Source organism: Odontesthes bonariensis, chromosome 2 (genome assembly GCF_027942865.1).
Source record: "Odontesthes bonariensis isolate fOdoBon6 chromosome 2, fOdoBon6.hap1, whole genome shotgun sequence".
NCBI classification, from domain to species: Eukaryota; Metazoa; Chordata; class Actinopteri; order Atheriniformes; family Atherinopsidae; genus Odontesthes; species Odontesthes bonariensis.
In genome coordinates, this window is record NC_134507.1 from 10,513,004 (window position 1) to 10,535,189 (window position 22,186).

At 39.0% G+C, this 22,186-nt stretch overlaps 2 protein-coding genes across 3 annotated transcripts in view; one reads left to right on the plus strand and one right to left on the minus strand.

Annotated features, from left to right (window-relative positions):
- macrod2 (mono-ADP ribosylhydrolase 2) overlaps positions 1-22,186 on the plus strand; it is a 432,443-nt gene that overhangs the window by 66,595 nt on the left and 343,662 nt on the right. The gene's annotated exons all lie outside the window — the stretch shown is intronic.
- Positions 11,006-20,962, minus strand: flrt3 (fibronectin leucine rich transmembrane 3). Its single transcript, XM_075476792.1, has 3 exons — positions 20,713-20,962; positions 15,007-15,724; positions 11,006-14,188 (listed from the first exon to the last, which is right to left on the minus strand). Exon 3 carries the CDS (start codon positions 14,148-14,150, stop codon positions 12,198-12,200), a length of 1,953 nt encoding a protein of 650 aa, XP_075332907.1. The 5' UTR covers positions 14,151-14,188; positions 15,007-15,724; positions 20,713-20,962; the 3' UTR covers positions 11,006-12,197.

Below are 22,186 nucleotides of genomic sequence, written 5' to 3' on the forward strand. Positions count from 1 at the left end.
CTGTGAGTGAAATTGCAGACGTTCTGGTTTAATTTCAGAAAATAATACAGTCTTGATCATTTTTCCCTGATAATAAATCTGAGGAGATTGAAGCTGTGGTTGATTCCTATAATAAAACGAATTAAACAAGTTTAGACACTCCGAACATTCACTTTAGTGCTCTGTATCATGACTAACAAGAAGTACACAACATTACAACGGCTGTGTGTTGATCCATGTTATGTGTCTTATCAGAAGTTGGAACGTATGTTATAGTCTTATTTTCATTGTCTCCGCCTCACAGATGAAGCCCGTTAGCCACATCATTTCCACTTCAGACTAACATGGAAACTGGTTATTCTCAAGTATTTGGTCAGTTTTTGTAAAATTAACACTAAATTCTTTGAATTTTGCAGCTTTACAAAATGTTCTCTGCTACTTTGCTGCACAGGACATTGTTATACCATTCACATTATGTTGCACATGTATTAATTTCACACAAAAAAAGCAAACTATCACAGATAAACTAGAACATTCAAATTTTTTGGTCATTTTCTGAGTATGTTTGTTTATCACACGTCAAAAATTGCCAAACTCTCCAGTTATGCTTTAAGGTTTATTCTGTTAGCCTCGAACTCTTGTTGAATGTGTGCTTATTACTTAACAAGCACACATAACCTCATCTCTGTCTACTTTTTGCTTGGCTTCTCACTTTTCCTATTCCTCAGCAGTTTATTTTACCATCATGATTGTATCAATGAAACAATCACTCTTGAGCATCTCAGCAATAGATTCCTTTTACCACAAACATGCTGTTGTTATTCTCATTTCATAGCTGTTAAGAGAGGATTTTGTTTTTAGCAGCCTCTGAAATCTGCAGTAAAACTGAAACGCTCTCTCTTAAGTGACAGTCATCAAATGAGGCTCTTTGTCTTGGTGGAGTCAGTATTTCATCCATTTGTTCTTCTGACTGGCACTCTCCTGTAATGTTGCTATGAGCCCTCTAATAAATATGTATATTTCCAACTGAGCTTATTGCACAGCCTATGGACATTTAACTCTAAGAATTAAAGATAGTGTACATTTTATTCATTTATCCAGTGTACTTTCACCTTTCATTTAGCATTCATGTAATTAAAAAGCTTTAAGAAAGCTGAATTCCTAGCTTTTTGGCAGAGACACACTTAAGAATTGGGTTTATATTATTAACATGAGGCTTTATGTATTTTTTAGTCTTTCTATAACACAGCAGATTAAGGCTATATTGATAACTCATGTCGTGACTGTATTTGTCATTATTCCATTCCATCCACATTTTTTGGTATTGTTACTTACTGAAGAAAGTGATTCTCATATAGACTGAAAAACAGTATTCTCTTCAGAACATGGTCACACTATTCACCGTTACGTAGTTTCCTATTGTGGCTGATCATGATTAATCATAGAAGAGGTGGCCCAATTTGACTTTCATCACTAGTGTAAGCATTCAGTCAGTCTGACCGCCTCCAAGGTAAGAAACAATGGCCACCATATTAAAAGTTTCAATTAATCATTCTCAGAGATGATGTGCATTTTTCAAGGGTTTCTTTAGATGGTGCATATGTAAGGCCGACTTTGTATTCAAATCACATTTAGTGTGAATGTGAACTTTAATTTTCATTGAAATGACAAATTTCACAAAGCAAAGAAGCCAGTGGTGATAATATATCTTCTACGCCCGGTCAAGTTCACATTAAGGCTGATCAAATAAACTGCACCTGAGGACAAGACCTGGAGTCAGAGGAATGAGCAGACAATCTAAGCCAATCACCACCTGGTTTATTTTCACCTTGCAAAAGAAAAAGATCAAACATAAGTAAATATGTTATTTTTATTGTACTCATTAAAAATTCATTTAATTTTACAAGTCAGCTTTGGCCATGTGTGTCATGGGGGTGAGATTTGTGTTGACAGACGGCAGCTTTGTGTGGTTAAGGAGTTGGCGTCTGACCCCAGAAGGAGCACCTGTCCAAGAGTGGACCTGCTGCTAGCTGTGTAATGCCTTTGGGTTGTTTTGGCAATAACCCCACTGTCATGTTCCCCCACCTCTCTACCCTTTCAAGCCAGCCCTATAAGAGATACATAACTTGCCAGATCTACTCTGTCATCACAGGATTAATTAACATGCTCCACAGCAAAGGCCCTCCGTCCCTTTTTGGCTGTGGTATATGCATGAATGACATGCACATGTGTAAGTGCCCCCACACAAACCATGTCTTTCTTACATAGGGCCATGTTGTTTATTGAGTCACCTTAGGGGACACGCAACAAAATGATCACCTCTTGTGAAGGATGGACAGATGTCTTCTCTGCATCTCTTTGTAGATGTGTTGACCTATAGTGCTTTGGATGTATTTATAATATAAGGCATTACTTATGCCTGTCTAACCCAATTTGCCCCAAACTATGGCCATCTGGCTCATGCTAATGATTTGCATTTGCATAGTTTTTTTTTTTCTTGCAATGACGACTATATTGTCAGAAGTTCCAAATTACCTTTTCTCGTTGTTGTTTAATTCATGCCTCTCTCACAAGGCACACTATTCATTTGGGGATTCAAGAAAATTGAGTAGAAAAGGGGGTTACTTATTTGTCCAAGGGCCCAGTGATACCCTGGCAGAGAAACAATGGAGGTGAGAGATACAAAATGAATTCTCTTGTCCTGTGTGCTTTCATGAGCTATCACCATAATTTGATTAGTGACCTGGTAACTATGAATGTATGGGACCTCTTCATTCAAGTCCATTGGGGCTCCAGGGGCAAGAGTCCATGCTAAGGGGCTCGGCCCCCTTCCAAAGCGACCCTGCCCTCATGTCATGTTTGCATACAACTGGGTGACTGGGTGATTAATGACAAAGCTCGTTGTGCCATTGAAAAGTTCTGGTGACTCTACACAAAAGCAGTAACCCATGTCACATTAGCATCATTCTGGAGACAATGCTGCTGGTGTGCAACACAGTGTTTTATGGACAGATGTATACAGAAAATTTCTCCCTTAAAATATCACTGTTTCTCAAAAAAGAAACTTATTTTTCCTCCATCATATTTTCTAATTTGCAGCAAAGTATGAAACATTTGGTTGGCCTTCTCTTCAAGCCTTCATTATAATCCTTTTACAACAAGATAATTTGTGCAGTATGCATTTCCTGGCATCCTTTGATTTCATTAGCACATTGTTTCCATGAGTGTATGTCTTCTCTGTCAGTTGTTTCTCTGGCTGATAATAATCCAGCATAATTATGAAATGAAAAATGAGCCTGCCAGCAATTTCAGCAGTGTTTTCTGAAAGGGGAAACTTCTTATTCTCCTGTAAGTCTTCGCTTAAATGAAATGTCTGCATTTTAAAGGAGATAAATCATTAGTAGCTAGAAAGCCTCTGGTTATATCAAATTTTCATCTGACTCCTGAAGTGCTTTAATTTGTGAGGTGCTCACAGTCTTTTGGTGGTAAGTAGAACAGTCTCACAAATGAAGAAAGAGGATATCATTGAGTCGGATTAATTGTTCCTGATAAAACTGTTGGCAAACTGGGATCATATACATGTAAATGCTTTCAATTTGACAGACTTTACTCTTTTTTGCGGACTGTCTTCCTTCTAGATAAACAGGAAAGTGTGACTTAATAAGCCCCAGTGCTGTCTTAGTTGTCTACAAGATCCTACTTTCACCATAGCTATCACATTTTAATAAGGATTTTTGTTAAAGGCATTTGTAGCTTGGGTTGTAACCTTTAGCACTTCAACATGATAGCGATGCATCTCATTCTCACAGCTCTAACAAGTAAGATGTCTAAAAAGTTTTCTCGAGACAATTTTTTTTTACTATTCAACTTTATAAATCAACTCACTGAATTTGCAACTAAGAACAAAAAGTGGTAGAACATGACACAGAAAAATGGCATGTGGCCTGCATATCGCTTAAGCTTCTATAGGCTACTTTGATTTAGTAGGTATATTAGGTGGTTGGATTGTGCATTGGTAAGTGTTGTTATGGCAGCATAGTGATAGCTATGTTCTGGTTTTGAATCACTGAACTGAATCCAAATAAAATAAAATATGAAACCCTTTCAGCCATTTTAGAAACTTTCTCTAAACATTTTTTTTTATCTCCATATGATTAAATCAAGGGAAGATCAGGGCTTGCATTGTAATAGGATATTTTACAATAGTAAACTTGTGGTTAAGTTTATGGAGAAATTATTTTGAAAAAAGCATCCACTCACTTTTAGTTTGAAATGGGATATGAACAGTGGTCAACCCTGTTTAAATGTACATATATTATGAACCCAATTCTTTTTTTGCTCTCAACATAATTAGTATGTCCTACATTTCTGCTATCATAGCTATGGGTTACAATGATATGATTATGTAAGGATGATGGGATTTTGACATGGAAAGTGACACCCATTAGTGTTTCCTTCATTTTCAATTAGAAGTGGGTGGCATTGCAGTTGGATGATGGCATGGTTTGAGAATACAGTCCACAGAGACTTGCTGCTTACTTGCATGAAGCGACTACACTCACAACACTTTCCTTACTATTACTAGTATACTACTATTATAACATTATTATTATTATTATTATTATTATTATTATTGTTATCTTTATACGGGTGCTGGTGTTGGGTGTTTTCCACTTTTGTCTCATTTGTACATTTCTTTATATAACAATGCTGAGCGGGAGTGAGATGGAGATTTCAGTTTACCTTAGGGAACCTCCCAAAGGGATTAATAAAGTTGTCTATCGTCTATCTATCTATCTAACATGGCCACAGAGTAAAACATTCAACTTTTGAGGTGGTTACAGGGCAGCATTTCTATGAAACTGGCAAATTGATAAATGACATCTTGTTTTCCAATGAGAGAAATTGAAGGAAAAAAAGTAATTCTCATTAACAACTTGAGCTGTATATTGTCTAGTATTTTAATAGTCACATAAATCATAAGGAAAGTACTTGGGAGGTAATCAGAGGAGCCTCCATAACAGCAGCTATCTGGAAAGTCAAACAGACAAAAATCTTAAGTGCAGACTTACCTTTGTGAGTAAATGTTTAGAAATGTTGGATTAGCAATAGTGCTACCTTGCTCCATATCATTGGGATGTACACAAAGGAGCACAGCAAGAAGCTTGTAGTGTGGACCAGTTCCTCAAATTGCCAGATTTGTTTTAGTATTTTTTTTTTCATGATCGGAAAGAGAAATTTTCTTTCCTGTTAAATGTGTTATTTTCTGATTTGATCATTGTGGCAGCCTATCCGTTGAAACGAAAGAGTTACAAAGCATAGTAAGAAATAAGTGCATATGGTATCATTGCCAGATGTTGGTTTAAGCTCTGTGAGTGTGATAGCATTTATAGACACACACACATCACCCAGCTCTTCAAGCAGTGGTGATCTTAGGATTACAGTAGCTTACATCCTTTGACCTGCCCCTCTCACATTCCCAGTGTTTCACTCGACTGAAATAGATTCCACTGATTTATTCAGAAACGAAAGAATTTCACTTCATCCTTCTTTTTCCACCCCTTGTCTTTTATACCCATTTAGATGTTCAAATTCCCCCTGAATGAAAAATGGATCCTTGGTATTTTGTACAACAGAAGGTCCCATTTTGCCCCCAACCCCCTCAATGGGGAGGAAATGAGTTGTGGGAGCAGATTCATCTCACACAGAGATCTCAGTAATTGTGTGGCTGTGTGTCATCAGCACACCACAGTGACAGCAGCTTTTAATTAATCTCACGTCCCACCCCCCTGGTTGTGCTTCTCCTTTTAACTTTTTCCTCCTTACATTTAAAAAAAAAATCTGTTTGTTAGTGTGTGTTTAGATGTGGGGGTTGAGGGCATATCTACTATTGAAGTTTCTTAACCCATTGCAGTGTTAGGTCCAAAACTTTTATAGTTACAGAAAAACACTGTCGTCACATTTCCAGAGCTCTGAAAGCAGGAGGCAACCTTCTCAATTTGTTTATGTGCCTCTCCAAATCTTTGGAACTGTAATTACTGGAACTACATGAATGACAGTGAGTCCATGTGAAATCTAAACACTTTTACTGTTGGTTGGCCCACACTGGGTCATGGATGTTACCCATGCTGCACTATAATGATCTTATGTTGGGATGCTTGAGAATAGTGAAAATATAAAGTCTTGAAGTGACTGTTTCCTCTATCTTGCACACTAATGGAATGTGACAAGTTGTATTTACAATCCTGACACTGCTGAATTCTTATCTTGGAGAAGTACCAAAACATTGCTAACCTTGAACAAATGCCTACATGTCAGCTGTGGGTGAGCTGTTGAGGAGTTGTTTTTTCAGTGAATGAAGGGCAGGATAAATTTCTCTGGAGAGTTACACTGAGCTCTCGTCGGAAAGTCAAACCGTCAAAATCCGTTCTGTTTAGGCTCAGTTTTGCCATATTGAAACATAAGAAAAATGTCAGTGTGAGAATCAAAGCTTCAGCATGCAATTGATGCCGTTTAGATTGGCTGTCTCATTACAACAATTGTATTTAGTAGACTTGCAGAAGACCATATTTGATGGTCCGCTTGGAACATTTCCCCCTATTATGAATGATGTGATTATGTCAGGTTGCAGCTTTTTCAATGATTCACACCTGAAAGCCAAGTCAGGTAAGACGTGTGCAGACAAACTCTGCCGTTACAAACTTTGGCTTGATTTCAGTATTACTTGGCTGTAGTTGGCATTAGGTTCACAAAGTGGGTTACTTGCATGCGATTAGGCTGTCAAGATCCGAAAATAATGAGCTGCAGACAGGTCCACATTGGCATGCAAATACTGTACTGACATTCAGAGCTAGCTTAACATAAATGAGAGAAGAGTATGGATTGAAGTGGAGCTTTTGCGCATACTGCAAAGCTGCAAACCTGCTGGGGATAATGGACAAGTTGGACCCCTTGGAACCTTTAAGAATGAAATGATTATACCTCTGCATCAGACTTTGTAGACAAATGAGACTGAGGGTCGATTAAGTTCTAAGAGGGACGTAGTGTTGATCTCATAAAGGGCATCAGGAGATGTATGGCCTCTTACAAGATCATTTAAACCACTTAATGGAAGACGAGAATTAATGGCTGCCACAAAGAAGAGTCAATTATATGGATATTTTCACAACATATTGTGTATAATTCATAGTGTAATGGCATCGACACTAATCAGCCCCTTCTCTTTTGTTTTGGTTATTGCCTGTTTTAAATGAGGTTATTGACTCTGCCTTTTTGGGTGTACAATAAGTTGCAGTCTACGTACAGTGAAACAGAAGTGTTGTCATTGTATTGTTGCTTGGCACATTCTTGATGGTATTGCCTTAATTTATATTAATGCCAGCCAATTTCGAGTTGCGATGGATATATGTGCATGCCTTGTGCTCTCAGGCAAAAAATTGGATTCATTAAGAAGACGGAGGAGCTGGTTAAGTTTTTTGGCCTTGTGGTCTCAGGTCACTGAGTATTGTGAAGAGATGGAGAGGGTCCTGGCCTGCAGGCTGGGGGGGGCTGGTCAGAGATGGAGGAGAGAGGACAGCACCCCCGCATTGGGCCACATCACTCACACTGACATCCCTCACACTGTACACAGTGTTTTCACCCCTCTGCTCTTTTACTGCCAGAACAGATTGTGCTTGTGACCGAGAGCAACAAGGTCACATATGACAGTCGGGACAGCTGAGCGGAAGGGAGGGGATGGCTTTAGGTTACTTTGCTACTATAAGTATCAATAAGTATGTTTGACTGTTTATGCTAATTTGACGTGGTGACAATGTGCACTGGTTCACATGAAAGCAGAAGTAATCGTAACAACTGCATCATTCATGATTACACACATAAAGCAAGCACAGTCACAGATGCAGGCATTCGCATGAGTTAGCCTGAGCCTTTAACTGTCAAATGCAATCATAACTGAGTGATGAAGATGGCTTTAAAACTGAAAGCCAAACTGTATAAAAGATTAAATGATTATTTAAATAAAAAAAATAAAAATAATAGTGTTGTTTTCTTAAGTCTGATTGCAGTTATTGCAGACAGTTGAAGAATAGGATGGACAGTTTTGTACCTTCTATATTAAGTTGCATTTTAATTTTGAATGAATTATGTAAAGATCCAAAGTAATTATAAGATAAGGTACCGGTACAAAAAAATATTGGACATGCACATGTTCAAAATGAATGGCTAAAGCATTCATAGCAGTTAGTTTTGTTCTTCTTCTTCGCATTTTTTTTCTCAAATACCTCATAGATAAAAACATAGAGATGCAATTTTTACACAGTGGCTTGGTTTGGCTTCTGACATCAGCTTTGCTCACCACCAAAGGGTCATTAATTATGGCTCTGTTTGATTTGCATTCTGTGTCCAATTGGATGTGAGGGAGAGGGAATCGTGAGCACCCTTTTATTTTTGCTTTGAGTGTGTAATTGTTTTTGATTTGCTAGTTTCTGTGATGATTAAGCTTATTTTCTAAAAGTTTAAAAACAGCTTGCTTTTATTCTGGGTTCAACTAATTTTGAACAAAATGTTCAAGTCAATAAGTCTCTGACTTTACTTTATAACAGAATATTTAACTTTGATAATGCCATGCTTTTGAAATGTTTCTGAAGATAGATATTTCTCTAATTTATAGCACATTAGAGTGTCTTATCTTAGCATGTCACCTCAAATTGATAAACCATCTCAAACTAAAATAGCACATATAAAAAAAAAAAAAAAAAGTCCAATCAACCCTCTCTATTGAATTATTGGCTCACCCTTACAGGGTGCCTTTGTATGCCTCTGAAAGCAATTCAATAATTAGTGAAACATTTGACTTTTTGTTTTTTTCTTTAGTTTCAAGCATCCCAAATCCAAGCATTTGTTAAACATGCTTTTTAACAAATACCAGAAGGTCTTTCTTGAGCAGAACATTATGGTAGATAGGTTGCCTTGTGAGAGGCTATATTTTGTAAGCACTGATATGCATACATTTTTCAGCCCTTGAGATCTTTGAACTGCAACAGACCTGACTTCACTGACCTCTAATCAGTCATAGGGTTGCATGTCTTGATCCAACTAATGCTGATGGAGAAAAACCATGCATAGCTACTGGCAATAGTGCGGTCATCCAGGAGTACTTTGATCCACACATCTATAGGAATGCAAATGTGACCGGCTGCCTGACCAGTACATTACAATAGGAATAAGAGGAGCTTGGGGCAGACAGTGCAGCTGCCCCCATTAGCTTTACATAAAAGAAAAAACATCATTAAGTTCTGTGTGTCACACAGGAGACAAATGCACGGGGGCAGCTTGTGTTGTTTAGGGAGTTTTCTGACCTTAGAGAGAACTTGAGAGTGATTAAGGAATTGTGTAAAAGGACTGATGGGTCAAGGGTCATGAGTGATAAGTGAAGTCACACAGGGCTGTCACATAAGGTTACTTAATCAATTTTGTCCCATACTTGGGTCAGCCAGAATGCACAAAGCTACTCCATTTTATGTATTATTTCCCAGTGAAAGTTGAAAGAATAGGCTGCTGCTTTGACCATTTAGCTTAACTGTCATCTATCACACAGGTGACTGAATATGTGAGAAATGCCTGCTCATTCTCAAAGCTTTAAAATTATCTTTTTTTTTTGTCAGTCACTCCAAACCCATTTAATTCCTAAAAGTAAGTTAACTGAAGTCATTGATACACTTTGTTTGGAGTCTTTCCGGCTCAAAAATGATGGATAGAAAATATTAAAAGATTCTTCCTATAACTTGAAAATTGTACTCTCTGCTCAATTTTTTTTATTTACTTTGTGTTGTTTACAATAATTCGTGTAAACACAGCTCATAACACTTATTAATTTACTTAATTTATTTATTCTTCTAGTCCAAATTTTTCTGACTTTTTAACCCAGGATTTTCATTCCCAAAGTAATATAAGACTGCATGTCAGAGACAAAGAACACAAACTGTTGACATCATTCATATGGAAACTTTTACTATCCCATATTCTAAAACCAGACTGTTTACTTCGATTTCCAGTTAATGTGATATATACTTAGTGTGCAGGACAGAGTTACTGTATACTTAAGGTTTGGATCACTTTTGCAGCTTCCTGCAACTTCTCTACTCTAATTAAAACTTTCACACTGTTAAGAGCCTGTGGGTGTGTGAATGCGGTATGAGATACTTTTTTGATACGCTGGATTCTTAAGAAATATTGTACCTTATTTTTTAGGAGGGTTGTTGGAAACCTGTGAATGCAACGCATGAACTAAACATAGGCCGTCAGACTATTTACGGTTTTGTTTACATGTATAAAATGGTCTTGTATACCTTTTGCTGCTATTGCGTGTTTGCTTTTTCATGGGCCTTGCCAGGGTGAGATGCAGCCATGTCATTAAATGTGCTGCCTGTAGCAGTGGATATACACTGTCCTCTGCAGAGATTGGCATCCCCTGCAGGTTCTGCCTGTACCACTTCCCTATGGTGGCTCGTTGGGCTTTTGTTTACCTGGTGCCTGGGAGGTTAATGAAACCCTAGAGTGCAATGTCTCCACAGCCCAATTTCTGCTCCACCATAATATTTCTCCCTCTGGCTCATTGAGTAAGTTTCACATGACTTCCCACCATGAAAGAACAACAGGACCCTCAAGCAGATGTTGGTCTGTCTATTGCCCATGGAGTGGAAAACTGGGTTTCAAGAATATCTGAGTTACCTTATAAAGTTCTCTGTTGTAAAAAGGGATCTTCATCAGATCTTCATGAGTGCTAAAAATGGAGAAAGCTCTAGTTTTAATTTCCAAGCACTTTTGCGCTGAGTGGGTAATTTTGAGATTTGAATGAGTGAAATTGATTCCCAGCAGCCTTCTTTTTTCACTCTACTGCGCTTTGATGGTATTCTCTGTGCAAAAAAAATGGTAATGTTAATAAACAATCACAGCAAAGGATAGTGTGATAGCAGTAATTGAAATAAAAATATAAATGTTATTTTGATTCAGGTTTTGTTTAAAGGTAAGACAGAGCAGAATTAGTTTTTTTTTGTCCACTTTTATTCTGTAATATGACCAATATTTTTCATATTCAAGTGTGTATGAAAAAAAGTCACTGGTTTCTTAAAAAGCTAAATACAATAAGCATTAGATCAAGGCACATACAAGACTGGCCAAAGGGCATACAATGCACTTTGGTTTTTAATTGTAAGGAACAGTTAACTTCAAATTGTGGCAACATATGTGTCTTCATTTGGAAAATAATACAAAACAATACTCATAACAAGGAGTTGCTGTTGTAAATCTGATGAAAGCCAACATGTTTAATCTTTTTTTGGCCTGGTGACTAGAATGACGTATGGTACATGGTACTAAAGAATGCCGCCATTGTCATTTGGCCTTTGTTGGCTTGTACAAATCTAGTTTTTTGTGGGGGGGTCCTCTGTGTCAGCCTGACCTGTCTACTTGTTTTGAGGAGCAGAGATCTCCTTAAGGTTGATGTGCTTTATCTGCCCTGTGCTGTGGCCTACAATCTTATGAGAAACATTATAACCCTGCTTTGTATCGTCTCGTCTTCTTGCAAACAACAAAATAACACACTGAGCAAAGCAGAAATAGGAATCATGGCACCTCAACTTTAGTCATTAAAGACTCCACATTAGGTGAATACTACAGTAAATTCTTGGTCCATAGTATGTGGAGATGGCTACTGACTGCTCATTCTTTTAGAGGGCAACATGCCTGCTTTGTGAATTTGTTTATCATCTGTGCCTTAGTTTACTGTCATGTAATTTTTTATTTTTTTGCCTTTTTTATTTATTTTTTTGACAGCCACAAAGTTAAAAGAATGACCTGTGCTTATACTACAAGGTTTTCTAAAGTCTGATTGTTCAACACAGCAATGAAACCCCACTTTCACAGTTGACAAGTCATCATATCTTAATAGAACACAGAGTTTCTTTTGTTGGTCGATAACCTTAAGCAAAGGAAATACAGTACAAATTACTACAAATCCCTAAAATATAGAATTGCAGTTAGTTACCCACTGATGGTTCAGTGATGGCCTGCAACTGGAACGTTCTCCATCTTCATAAAATGTCCTTAAATATAAATTATATGGCAAATGTACAGAACATTGCTTCCTTAGTCTTAGATCCAGTGTTTTTAAAAGTCTTGCCACTCTGGTTTAGTCCCATCATGAATGTCCATGTGCGGTATCATGAATGGGAATGGTCTGAATCTGGTATTCCACTGTCTCTGTAGCTCCTGTTGTTAATGTTGTTCTCAGTATGTGGACTTTTGTATAAACTCAAGCCATTAGGTGGGAAAATTGTGTGTATCACAAACTCCTCCTTGGACACAGGCAGGTGATTTATAGGTATCATTTGAAAAGAAGTTTCTCTTATTTCTAAGATGGAGTTGTCCTTTTTAGTGCCAGCCTCAGCATAGTCATCCTTTCTCCGACGCCCTTTGTTGTAGGTGCAGTTCCTGGAAAAAAGTGAGCCGTTCCTGTGGACATACCAGCATACCAGTGCTAATATAATTATTGCCAAAAGAGCCACAGCACCTCCAATGATAGCAGCCAAAGGCAGACTGGAATTTTTGTAAGGCTCTTTCTCCTGCTCTCTATTTAAAGTTGTTGTCGGTTTGTATGATTTGTGAGAACCAGTTTCTGTCTCGATGCAAACAGGGGTCTCGTCTGACAGGTAAATGTTGCTGGTCTCCATGGGAACCATGCATATTCTATAGGAGGACTCTGGCTCAAGTGCAGTGAGGAGATACTCGGTCCTCTCTCCTTGCACTATGGTCTCAGTGATGGAGCCAAAGGCAGGGTTGTGTCCCAGCTTTAGCCAGTTGAGCCGCAGGGCAGTCATGGGTTGTGACACTCTCCATGATATGTGTATTGCATCTGCGCTACTTGACTTCACACTGATGGTGATGATCTTTCTGCCTGAAGAGGTGGTAGTGCTGTGGTAATTCTTACTGATGTCAGGCCCTTTTACCACAGGCCTTCGAGTGACAAATGAGGGCCACTGGGGTTGTGATGGGCGTAAAGTATTTGAGACTGTGCTAGTCTCATAGGTGGAGAAGAGTTCCGAGTCTTTGCAGTCAAACATTTCTGTAGTTAAATCTTTAATTGCCATGCCTTTGACTTTATCAGGACCCTGGCACATGAAGCCACGTACATTCACTTTTGATGGTAATGACCTTAACCAGTCACGCACCCATTTCATCCTGCAAGTGCATTGCCAGGGGTTGTTGCGTAGCAGGAGCTGTGTGAGATTGTCCAGATCTTCAAATACACCCTGTGGGAGGCTGCTCAGGTTGTTACCAGACAGGTCCAGGCGATACAGCTGCCTAAGGAAGTCAAAAGCCCCAGGTGGGACCCGATTAATGTGATTATCTTGTAGCTGTAGCTTCTCCAAACTGGTGCCTGGCAAGTTGGCTGGCGGTGATGTCAGAGAGTTCCTCATTAATGAGAGCTCAGTCAGGTTGCTCAGGTTGAATAAAGCCATCTCCCCAATCCCACGGTTGTTGAGCAGGTTACCATCAAGGATTAGTCGTTTCAGGTTGATGAGATCTTGCAGCGATTGCTCTGAGATAGAGGAGATGCGGTTGTCATCAAAGCGCAGTTCCTCAATGCTCATGGGTAGGCCTGAGGGGATGGTGCTTAAATGGTTTCTGGAGAGAAAAAGTAGTCTTAGGTGATTACTGTCCCTGAAGGCCCCCTCCTCAATGCTGACAGCTGATACAGAGTTATCATCCAGGTGCAGTTCCTCAATGTAGGGAATTTGGTCTAAAGAGGCATGGGTAATCATACGAATGTTGTTCTCCTGAAGGTGGAGCTCTTTTAGCCCAAGAGGAAGATTAGTAGGGAACTCATCCAGATTGTTACAGTAAAGGTAGATCTTCTCCACGTTTGAGAGTCTGCGGAGCTCTGCAGGAATTCCCGAACTCTTTATACGATTGTTCTGGAGAAAGAGCACTGTAGCATCCTTGGGAATACCAGTTGGAATGGAAGTCAGGCCACGGTCATTACAGTATATGAAGGTACCATCACAGCGACACATCGAGGGACATGAGGCAGAGGTGACCAAGGGGTTAGCAAGACCCAGAAGCAGCCCAATCCTGATGAGGAGAAGGATGAAGGACTTGCCTTGACGCACCATCTTGTAGATGTATTTCTTGTCTTATCACTCAAGGGCCCCTGCGACAAATACAGACATGTAGATTAATGCTCAAGGTAATTAAGGGCGAGCCAAATTTGCATCTCAATAATTGTTGGGTTTTTTAAAAGCTGTACTTTTGAGATTAATTAACTGCTGAACGTACAAGTTTGTATTTGCTTTTTTGGACTGATACATTGATCACGAGGATCACAGAAGAGAAAGCATAGCTTATGGTTTTAAATAGTTTACTTTACATCCAATGGCATATAGATTCCCTGACATGAAGCTTTTAAAAACAACCTAATTTGAAAATAAAGCTAATTTTTGTTTTCTTCTCCTTGATTTAAAAAAAAAAAAAAAACTAAAAAAAGGTCAAAAACTGAATTCGGGAACCTGATTTATCAAAAGTATTAAGTTCACTAGTATACACTTTACCTACATCAACGCTGCTTTTCATTGCTACAAACTACAAGGCTGAACAAAGTGGGGATTTTGTTGATGAACTGTTATGAAACTGATTTTAAATTCTCCTACATTACATGTATTTTGCTGTTGTGTCTGATGTTCACTAGTGTCTTACAACATTGAGGGAAAAATACACAGAAAAGAGCTTTCGTAAAAGTTTTTAGCTCCTTGAAATTAAAGTTATTTTTTGAGAAATATTTCCAGTTTCAATTTTTTAACTTACAGGAGACACAATTTGGGGGGGAAAAACACATTAGCAAATGTTGAACTAATTATATAGGCTTCTTCTAAATTAAGGTTTCAACTATGCATTCCTGCCATGACCTCTCTTCCTGTACAAAACATTTCAAAATGGTGTTCTGGTCAGTAAAGCCATCTGTATTTGCCGTACCTGGTTTAGATGTGGTGATAAATCCTTTCAAGCCACCAAAAATCCAATCAAGATTTCCTCTTGAATTTGCCGTTATCCTCTCTGAAAGGAAAAGTTTGGCCAAGGGGTCTCTTGTGATATCCTGACCTGGTCAGTATTTGCTGAGCTGATCCTTGTTTGGACGATGACCTCCTCTGTGTTGTCAGAGGCTCATGTTTTCAATGCCTTTACCATGGCAGATAAGCCTGTACAAAAAAAATCCACACTCACTAGAAAAGCATGCACTCTCAGCTTATATTAAAAATCCTAATGGCTGTTGCAACTGTCAAGCTCAACAGACACAACTGCAAATTATTTTTTTTTGTGTTGTATAGTGATCCTTGTGTTTGAGGGTGTGAGCTTTAGCAAATGCTCCTTTCTGCCATCAGGCCTGGCATGCATGATGATTTGACACAAAGCTGGTCTGAGCCATGCCAATCCGCTCTGCCACAGGCTCAATCCAGGCCTGTTCTCTTGTGTAGTCCACGTCTTCAGGTAACCCAGAATCCTCTGTTCCCTTGTTGAGCCTGTATACACATTAATCCGGGGCTCTAGTTCCTTTTCCTGAAACGGATAACCAATGTTTTCCTCTTCTGTCGGGAGTAAAATAGGCAGAATTTCTTATCCTCCGGTGCCCGGTCTTTCTCATTCACCTGCAGCTCGAGTCATAGTGTATGCTCCTCACACCTGGGACGGTGTTCTGAAAAATAACGAAAAGAATGTCATTTAGTGCTCATGTTTTGGTTTAAAAAAGAAAAGAAGATATTTTCTCGATCAGGTTATGAGGTTATAATATTCATATATAATACAAGGTTATAATATTAAATGTTTCGATATTTGAATATTGTCTTCAATTCGTTTGAGTCACAGAATTTAATATAGTGAGCTAAATTTTGATTCTGGAGAAATATTTATATAATTATGCTTATGAATGTGTTTGATACTAATCTTTGTCCCTGCCATACCTCGTGATTTTGTAACATGAATACCCTTTCTCCTTTGCTATGTTTGAGCCTGTTGACCTTTAACAGCTACTTACATTCTGACCACATTTCTTTTCTATGGTGATAGGCATACAAAAACAACTGTGATCTAGACCCCAAACTCAACAATAGTTGAGGGTGGAGCTCCTTTGCCCTTCACGCTACAGTTCAGTGCCTAACAGAGCTTTAAGTGTTTTACAGGAGAGCTAGTTCTATGATTTGGAGGGGGGAAAGTCTCTGCTAATTTGAAAACGAGACCAGTTCAGATTCTGTATATGAGAATAAAACGGATCCAGTCAGAGCTTAGTGAATTACTCAAATGTGAAAAACACCCAAGACAAATTAAACCTATTTGAATTTCGAATGAAGAACAGGACGACTGTTGCATCCATCCCTGTTACTCCCAACTCTTCTGTGTGATCCCCTAACCCCGCCCTGTGCTCTCTTTACACTCTGTGAATGCTGTTTTTCTTATTGTAAAAATAGACTTTCCTTTGCCAAAGAAATGTTATGTTTCCTTTTACAACACAATAGCTTTGCTTCCTAATATGTAGCCATCCATGTGACCTGTTGGCTGTCACTGTGTGCTGTAAAACATTCAAAGGTAAATTAGGAACAAGAGGCCCAGCCGTTTAACAGTTGTTACCCATGACAAGGAGAAGATTGGGGAATTGAGAAGCTTGTAACTCAATTACAACTCCTGAGATGCTGTCTCATAATAACCCCCCCCCTTCCGTATGTTCCATCCAAACACAGGCCTTCAGTCCAGTATTACATTACTAGTAGATTAGAGTCTGGGGGAAAAAGCACCAGATGCATCCTCTATGAACTTGTGGAATAAAAGAATCTGACGAGGGGGCAAAAAGATTAAATACTGTAATGGAGTTTTAGAAAATGGAAAAATGATAGAGGGATGTACGCTGTCTATTGGAATAGACTTTTAATGTAGCGCTTAATCAAACTATTTTGTTTTTAAATAGCCTTTTTCACCTAAAGTCTCCATTATTTGACTAGAGCTGGGTATGAAGTCTTGAATTTGAATTTATAACATTTTAGTATTACATGAAAGAAAAAAATGTATCTTTCATTTTCTGTCTTATCAAGCAAACCTAGAAAAGTCATCTGCACTTGGAATAATACAATTTTTTAAGGGTTGGTCATTCTCCGCAGAAGTACATCTGTCATGTTATTCATCTTTTTTTTACCACTATAACTCTGTTCTCTCAGATAACACAGGTGACAGGACAGAGGTTTTGGTGTTTTGTTATACCTCATTTATCGGAGGTCTGCTTTGTACATGACACCTTGTGCTTATTTTAAAAGGAGTTATTTTGGCTTCATGAGCCAAAATATACCCCCCCCCCCCCCTTCCACACTCATCAGATTTCAGTAGAGTGGCCCCTCTCCATTGTTTCCTACAAGGCAAGCATGTGGACCGTGTAGCCTCACAGAGGGAGTTTTGGTTTTAACAAAAAAAAAACAAATAGACAATTTAAAAAATCCTCTAGTTCACACAGTACATTAGGCAATCATTTTTACTGCATTTACTACAATAAAAACCCTCTCAAATCATGCACTCACACATTTTTGTGCACACTATTATTTTGAGAGCAAATAGACGTTTAACATTTTTAGTGATGGATGTCTTTCTTCATCGTTCTAATAAGCTCCGCTGGCAGGACAGAGGAATTCTCTTGCAGTCAAAGTGGATTCTGCTTCATTTAATTTGAACTGGCAAAGTTAAATTGAGCCCCCCTCCCCAAAAAAAAGGTGCGTGAATGTGTGTGTACAGCTAGATACCTTTCAACAGAGAGTGTAGGAGGCTCACTTAAAGCTGGACACTGATAGCCATTGTGAGCTGAACACGCATAAATGCACATTAGTCTGCAATAACAGAGCCCAAGACTTTGTGCCCCCTAGTCATACACTGCACAAGAAAGGCTTTGGAAAAAGCTCATAGAAACAATTTCATGCCTGTCAAAAGTACTGCAGATTATAATGACTTGTAGTCCAGTAAAATATAGAATAATATTACATGAGCTGCATTTAGGAAGAAAGAAATGTAGAAGTAGTAATGGCTGACTGTTGAATTATTCATGAGCCCTGAAATTAATTTTGAACCACAGTAGAGCTCTCCATAGGGAAATCAATGTTGTTTGTATGCGATGTTAATATTCACTTTAATTCCCAGTATAATTTTGAATTATGATTCATTGTACACAATACAGTTATCGTTGGTTACATTTTCTACAGATTATGCTCCTAAAAATCTACATCTCTAATATCACTGGTCAAGCTGATAAACTTACATGAAAGATCTCATTGAAAAACGATCGTGAAAATAAATGTAGATGTTGTTGGTTGGGAATGGTGAAGCTAACCTGATATTGAAAGGAAAATTCTGTTTTCTTGTTTATTTTTTTTTATTTTTAGCCAATCTTCTTGGCCTTTGAATCCTTGTGTCTGCAATTGATTAGCACTTAAAGTAAGTTGTGTGTCGAGACACCTGGCAGAGGCCTACTGTGCCGCCGAGACACAATGGAACATTGATGGTCACATCTGAATTCACAGAAACACAGAGCATGTTTCAGCCAGAGAAAATAGTGAAAATCTGAGAGTTTCACACATTTGGTATGTGGCCTCCTGGTGCTGTCTTTAGATGGGCTGAACAGATGATACTTTTGGGGGCCCATTACGGGCATATAGGCCTAGGACAGACGGGGGCTCTCTTTTGTAGCTGCCTGAAAGGAGAGATCTGTAGCAGCTGCAATTGTTTTTCCCCACATGGGGGTGTTAGGCACTGCAAGATAAAATGTATGTGTGTGTGTCTGTGACAAGCAAACACCAAGACATGAATGCTTATGTTAAGCTGCAGAAGCCTATCTCAGCTCAGGCCAGACACCTACCCAAAATAAAAGGATTTGTTAACCTCCCCTGTAGCACATCCACCGTTTTATCTGAGTCATTCCCACGATATTGAAGCTTTCCAGCTAAGTTTATACTTAACTCAGCGTAACAAAAATCAGATGTTTTTTCTTTTCAAGTTTTGGTTAAATAATGAAAATACAGTTTATTTGCTAAATGAATTATGAAAAGAACTGAACTGGGCCCTCTTTGAGCACAGTGTTGACACCCCCCGACCTAGTCATATATATTTTATGCATTAAATTTTTTCTAGACTCAGAAAATTCCGTCTGTAGTGACCTGGTTTGCTGTTAATCTTCCATGTGAATTCCCTCAGAAAACAACTGACAAGGGACTTTTGCCTCAGGCAGATATCACTGAGGAATTGGGCCTATCCTCATGTCTGCCATGTTTAACAGGCTGTTTTTAATAACAACAACTATCATTGGATTGCTTGAAAATTTAAGTAGCATCAGGCTGCAATTTATATATAGCCTATGAGCCATTATTCAAAGCCAGGATGACCGTATCGTCCTGTGAAGATAAAAGGCTGTGTTAAATTGGATTAACAACCGTCTCTGCCCCGGTGTTGCCAATAGGGATTCCACTTTATTGTATTGGTCTAATGAGATAAATATCAGTTGCATGAAGGGAAAATAACATGAGATTCATTAACATCACAGATTGACGTTATAGTGTAAAATCTGCTGTCAGTTGGTCATATGAGCTGGCTGTGTTTTCTTCCTGTGCAGCGCTTTTATTTCTGAGTGCTTAATATAACAGTTGTAACGGAGCTGCGGCTGCACACAAATAGGCTACCGGTGATTAGTGTTGGAATGTTATTATATCCTACCGTAAGCCACTTAAACAAAGTGCTACTTTTATGAGGACTGGTGCGTATGAAACTTTAATTTAGCTAAAATTTGAATTTTCCCTATGGGGGGGGCTAAACCTAAACCTATAACTTATGATGTTGATAACTAATTGGAGTAGTAGGCTATACGATTCGTAATTGATCCGAGTGGTCCAGACAGCGACGCTGGACACCCTTTTAGCGGAGCCTCTCCAGCTGCCCCTTCATGTCCAACTCCGCGGGATCTGCGCAGCAATTTCAGCAGCTCACCGGGGTGTCTTCTCGGGCTGCGACACCGAGGCTACACCAGACACTCTACTAATCCCCTCCAGTTTGCATATTCATCGCTTATCGTTTTCCCACTTGCCTAAGATGGTCAACAAAAAAGAAAAAAGGGGAAAAAAAGAAGCTGAAATTACCCGTGTGTAATGGAACGATTTGTGTCATCCCTACTGCTGACTGAGTGTTGCTCACATATTTATATTGAATGGCATCAAGAACAGATTTTAAATGTTGGAAAATGAGAGCTGGTGATCGTCGTCTGTTAGACACGCTTAACTAAGAAGGATGCAGCACAGGATCGACACAGCAAGTTGCAGGTTCGGAAGGGCAAAGAGTCGGAGAAACAACTGATTCAAGTGTGAATTTTATCCGCCAACTTGATCAGAATGATGTGCAGTGCTCATAGAAGAGCTTCACTCGGTCGTTTGAGGGGTGGGGGGGAGTGCGCTCACGATTTTTGGTTACTGTAGGTTTTGCGATAATCACCTCAGAGACCCCATTATTTTTCGCCTGGGCCGAGAACTAGGGAAATAAGCGATGGCAACTACTTAGATTCACGTAATTCCAGAGGATTCCGCGTCATTTTAAATCATCTCTGGCAGAGAGAGATCCAAAAACAAAAAGGAAACACTCCCAACAGGACTGTACCAGCAAGAACGCACTTACCTCTCTAATCAACCCAAAAATGGAAAGTAACAGGTATCCTTTTAAATTGGGGATCACAATCGCAAAATAATAATCCAATCCAGGGCTATGAAGAGTTAAGTGCAGATCCAAGACAAAAACTCCTCTCACTCACACCGATGGAGCTTTTTGGAGTTTATCTGCGGCAGCACTGCTGTGTTTACTGGTACCCACCTCACACATATAGCTACACAATCAGCGGGCTGTGCGAGGACATGGGTGCAAGGGTGGATCTCAGTACAAATGTGGAGTTGTGTGTGCCTCCAGCTTTGCTTCAATAGAACACTGATGTCATCTGGAGGAGGGGCCTTCTTCTCTCTCTCTCTCTCTCTCTCTCTCTCTCTCTCTCTCTCTCTCTCTCTCTCTCTCTCTCTCTCTGTGTGTTTTGGAGATGGAGGATGCAGTGTTGGCAGTGTACACTAGGGGGAGTGGAGGAAAGAGGAAGTATATCTTGTTAGCTGCTGCATTTAACATGAGCAAATGCAAAAAAAATAAAATAAACAACAAATATGTATTATATTTAAAGCATTTAGTTTTTTTCCATCTTGGACCTTAAGAGAAATGTCAAACATATTCAATGTTCTCTGTTTGGGATTTCTTTTTAAGTGTATGAAATCTAATATGTCACTGTTGTGAACTGTTTTCTCCAACAACAGTAAAATTACATTGAAAATGTTGTTAAAACTCTGCCTTTTTCATTGTTTGAAACGCATATCATGCTTTTTAACTTTGACAATTAATGAATATTAGATGAATGTCACAGCGAACCAGAATAATTTATAACAACAACTTAGAGTTGTTCTAATTCCAGAAATGCGTATTTGTTTTGGCTGTAAACCTGTATGCAGGCACGACATACATAAGTATATTAATACAAGATGGACACAAGTTGCTCTGATAGGCCTAATCTGGCTCCTAACCCGCTCTGGTTTCATGTTTAGATAAAGTCAAACTGCAGGTTTCGGTTCCCCGTAAGGCCAAAACAATTTGTGATTCAGCCTGTTAGTAAAGGGTTGTATAGCAGAGCTGACCCAGCCAACACTCTTGCCCTGCGTCATCTCTAGTGTTTTCCCCTCTGGCTACCTGACAAGTCTCCACAGCCCTGCACATTGAGCTGCACTGGAGCAGCTCTGTTCATATGTTGTTGAATATCATCATCTTGTTGATGCCAGTGGGGATCAAATCTGTGTGCCGTATACAGCTTCCAATGTGGACGCTCCTTTCTTACATGTCATTTTCTGTTGCCTTTTGTTAATTACCTCAAGCCTTTTTTACTATTCTACTTTGAATGCCTGGAGGGTCTGCATTAATATTCTGTAAACAGCAGGTTTATTAGAGAGATTTTATTCACTTGCTCTGGGGATACTAAAATATCTAGTGCCTCTCTTTGTCAAGACAGAGCAGCAGTCCTGTGATAATTAACGACAGCTAAAAAGAACAAAAAAGTAAAGGCAAA

Coding starts and splice junctions, on each gene's coding strand:
- flrt3 (XM_075476792.1), bottom strand. CDS start 14,150: ATGGTGCGTCAAGGCAAGTCCTTCATCCTTCTCCTCATCAGGATTGGG.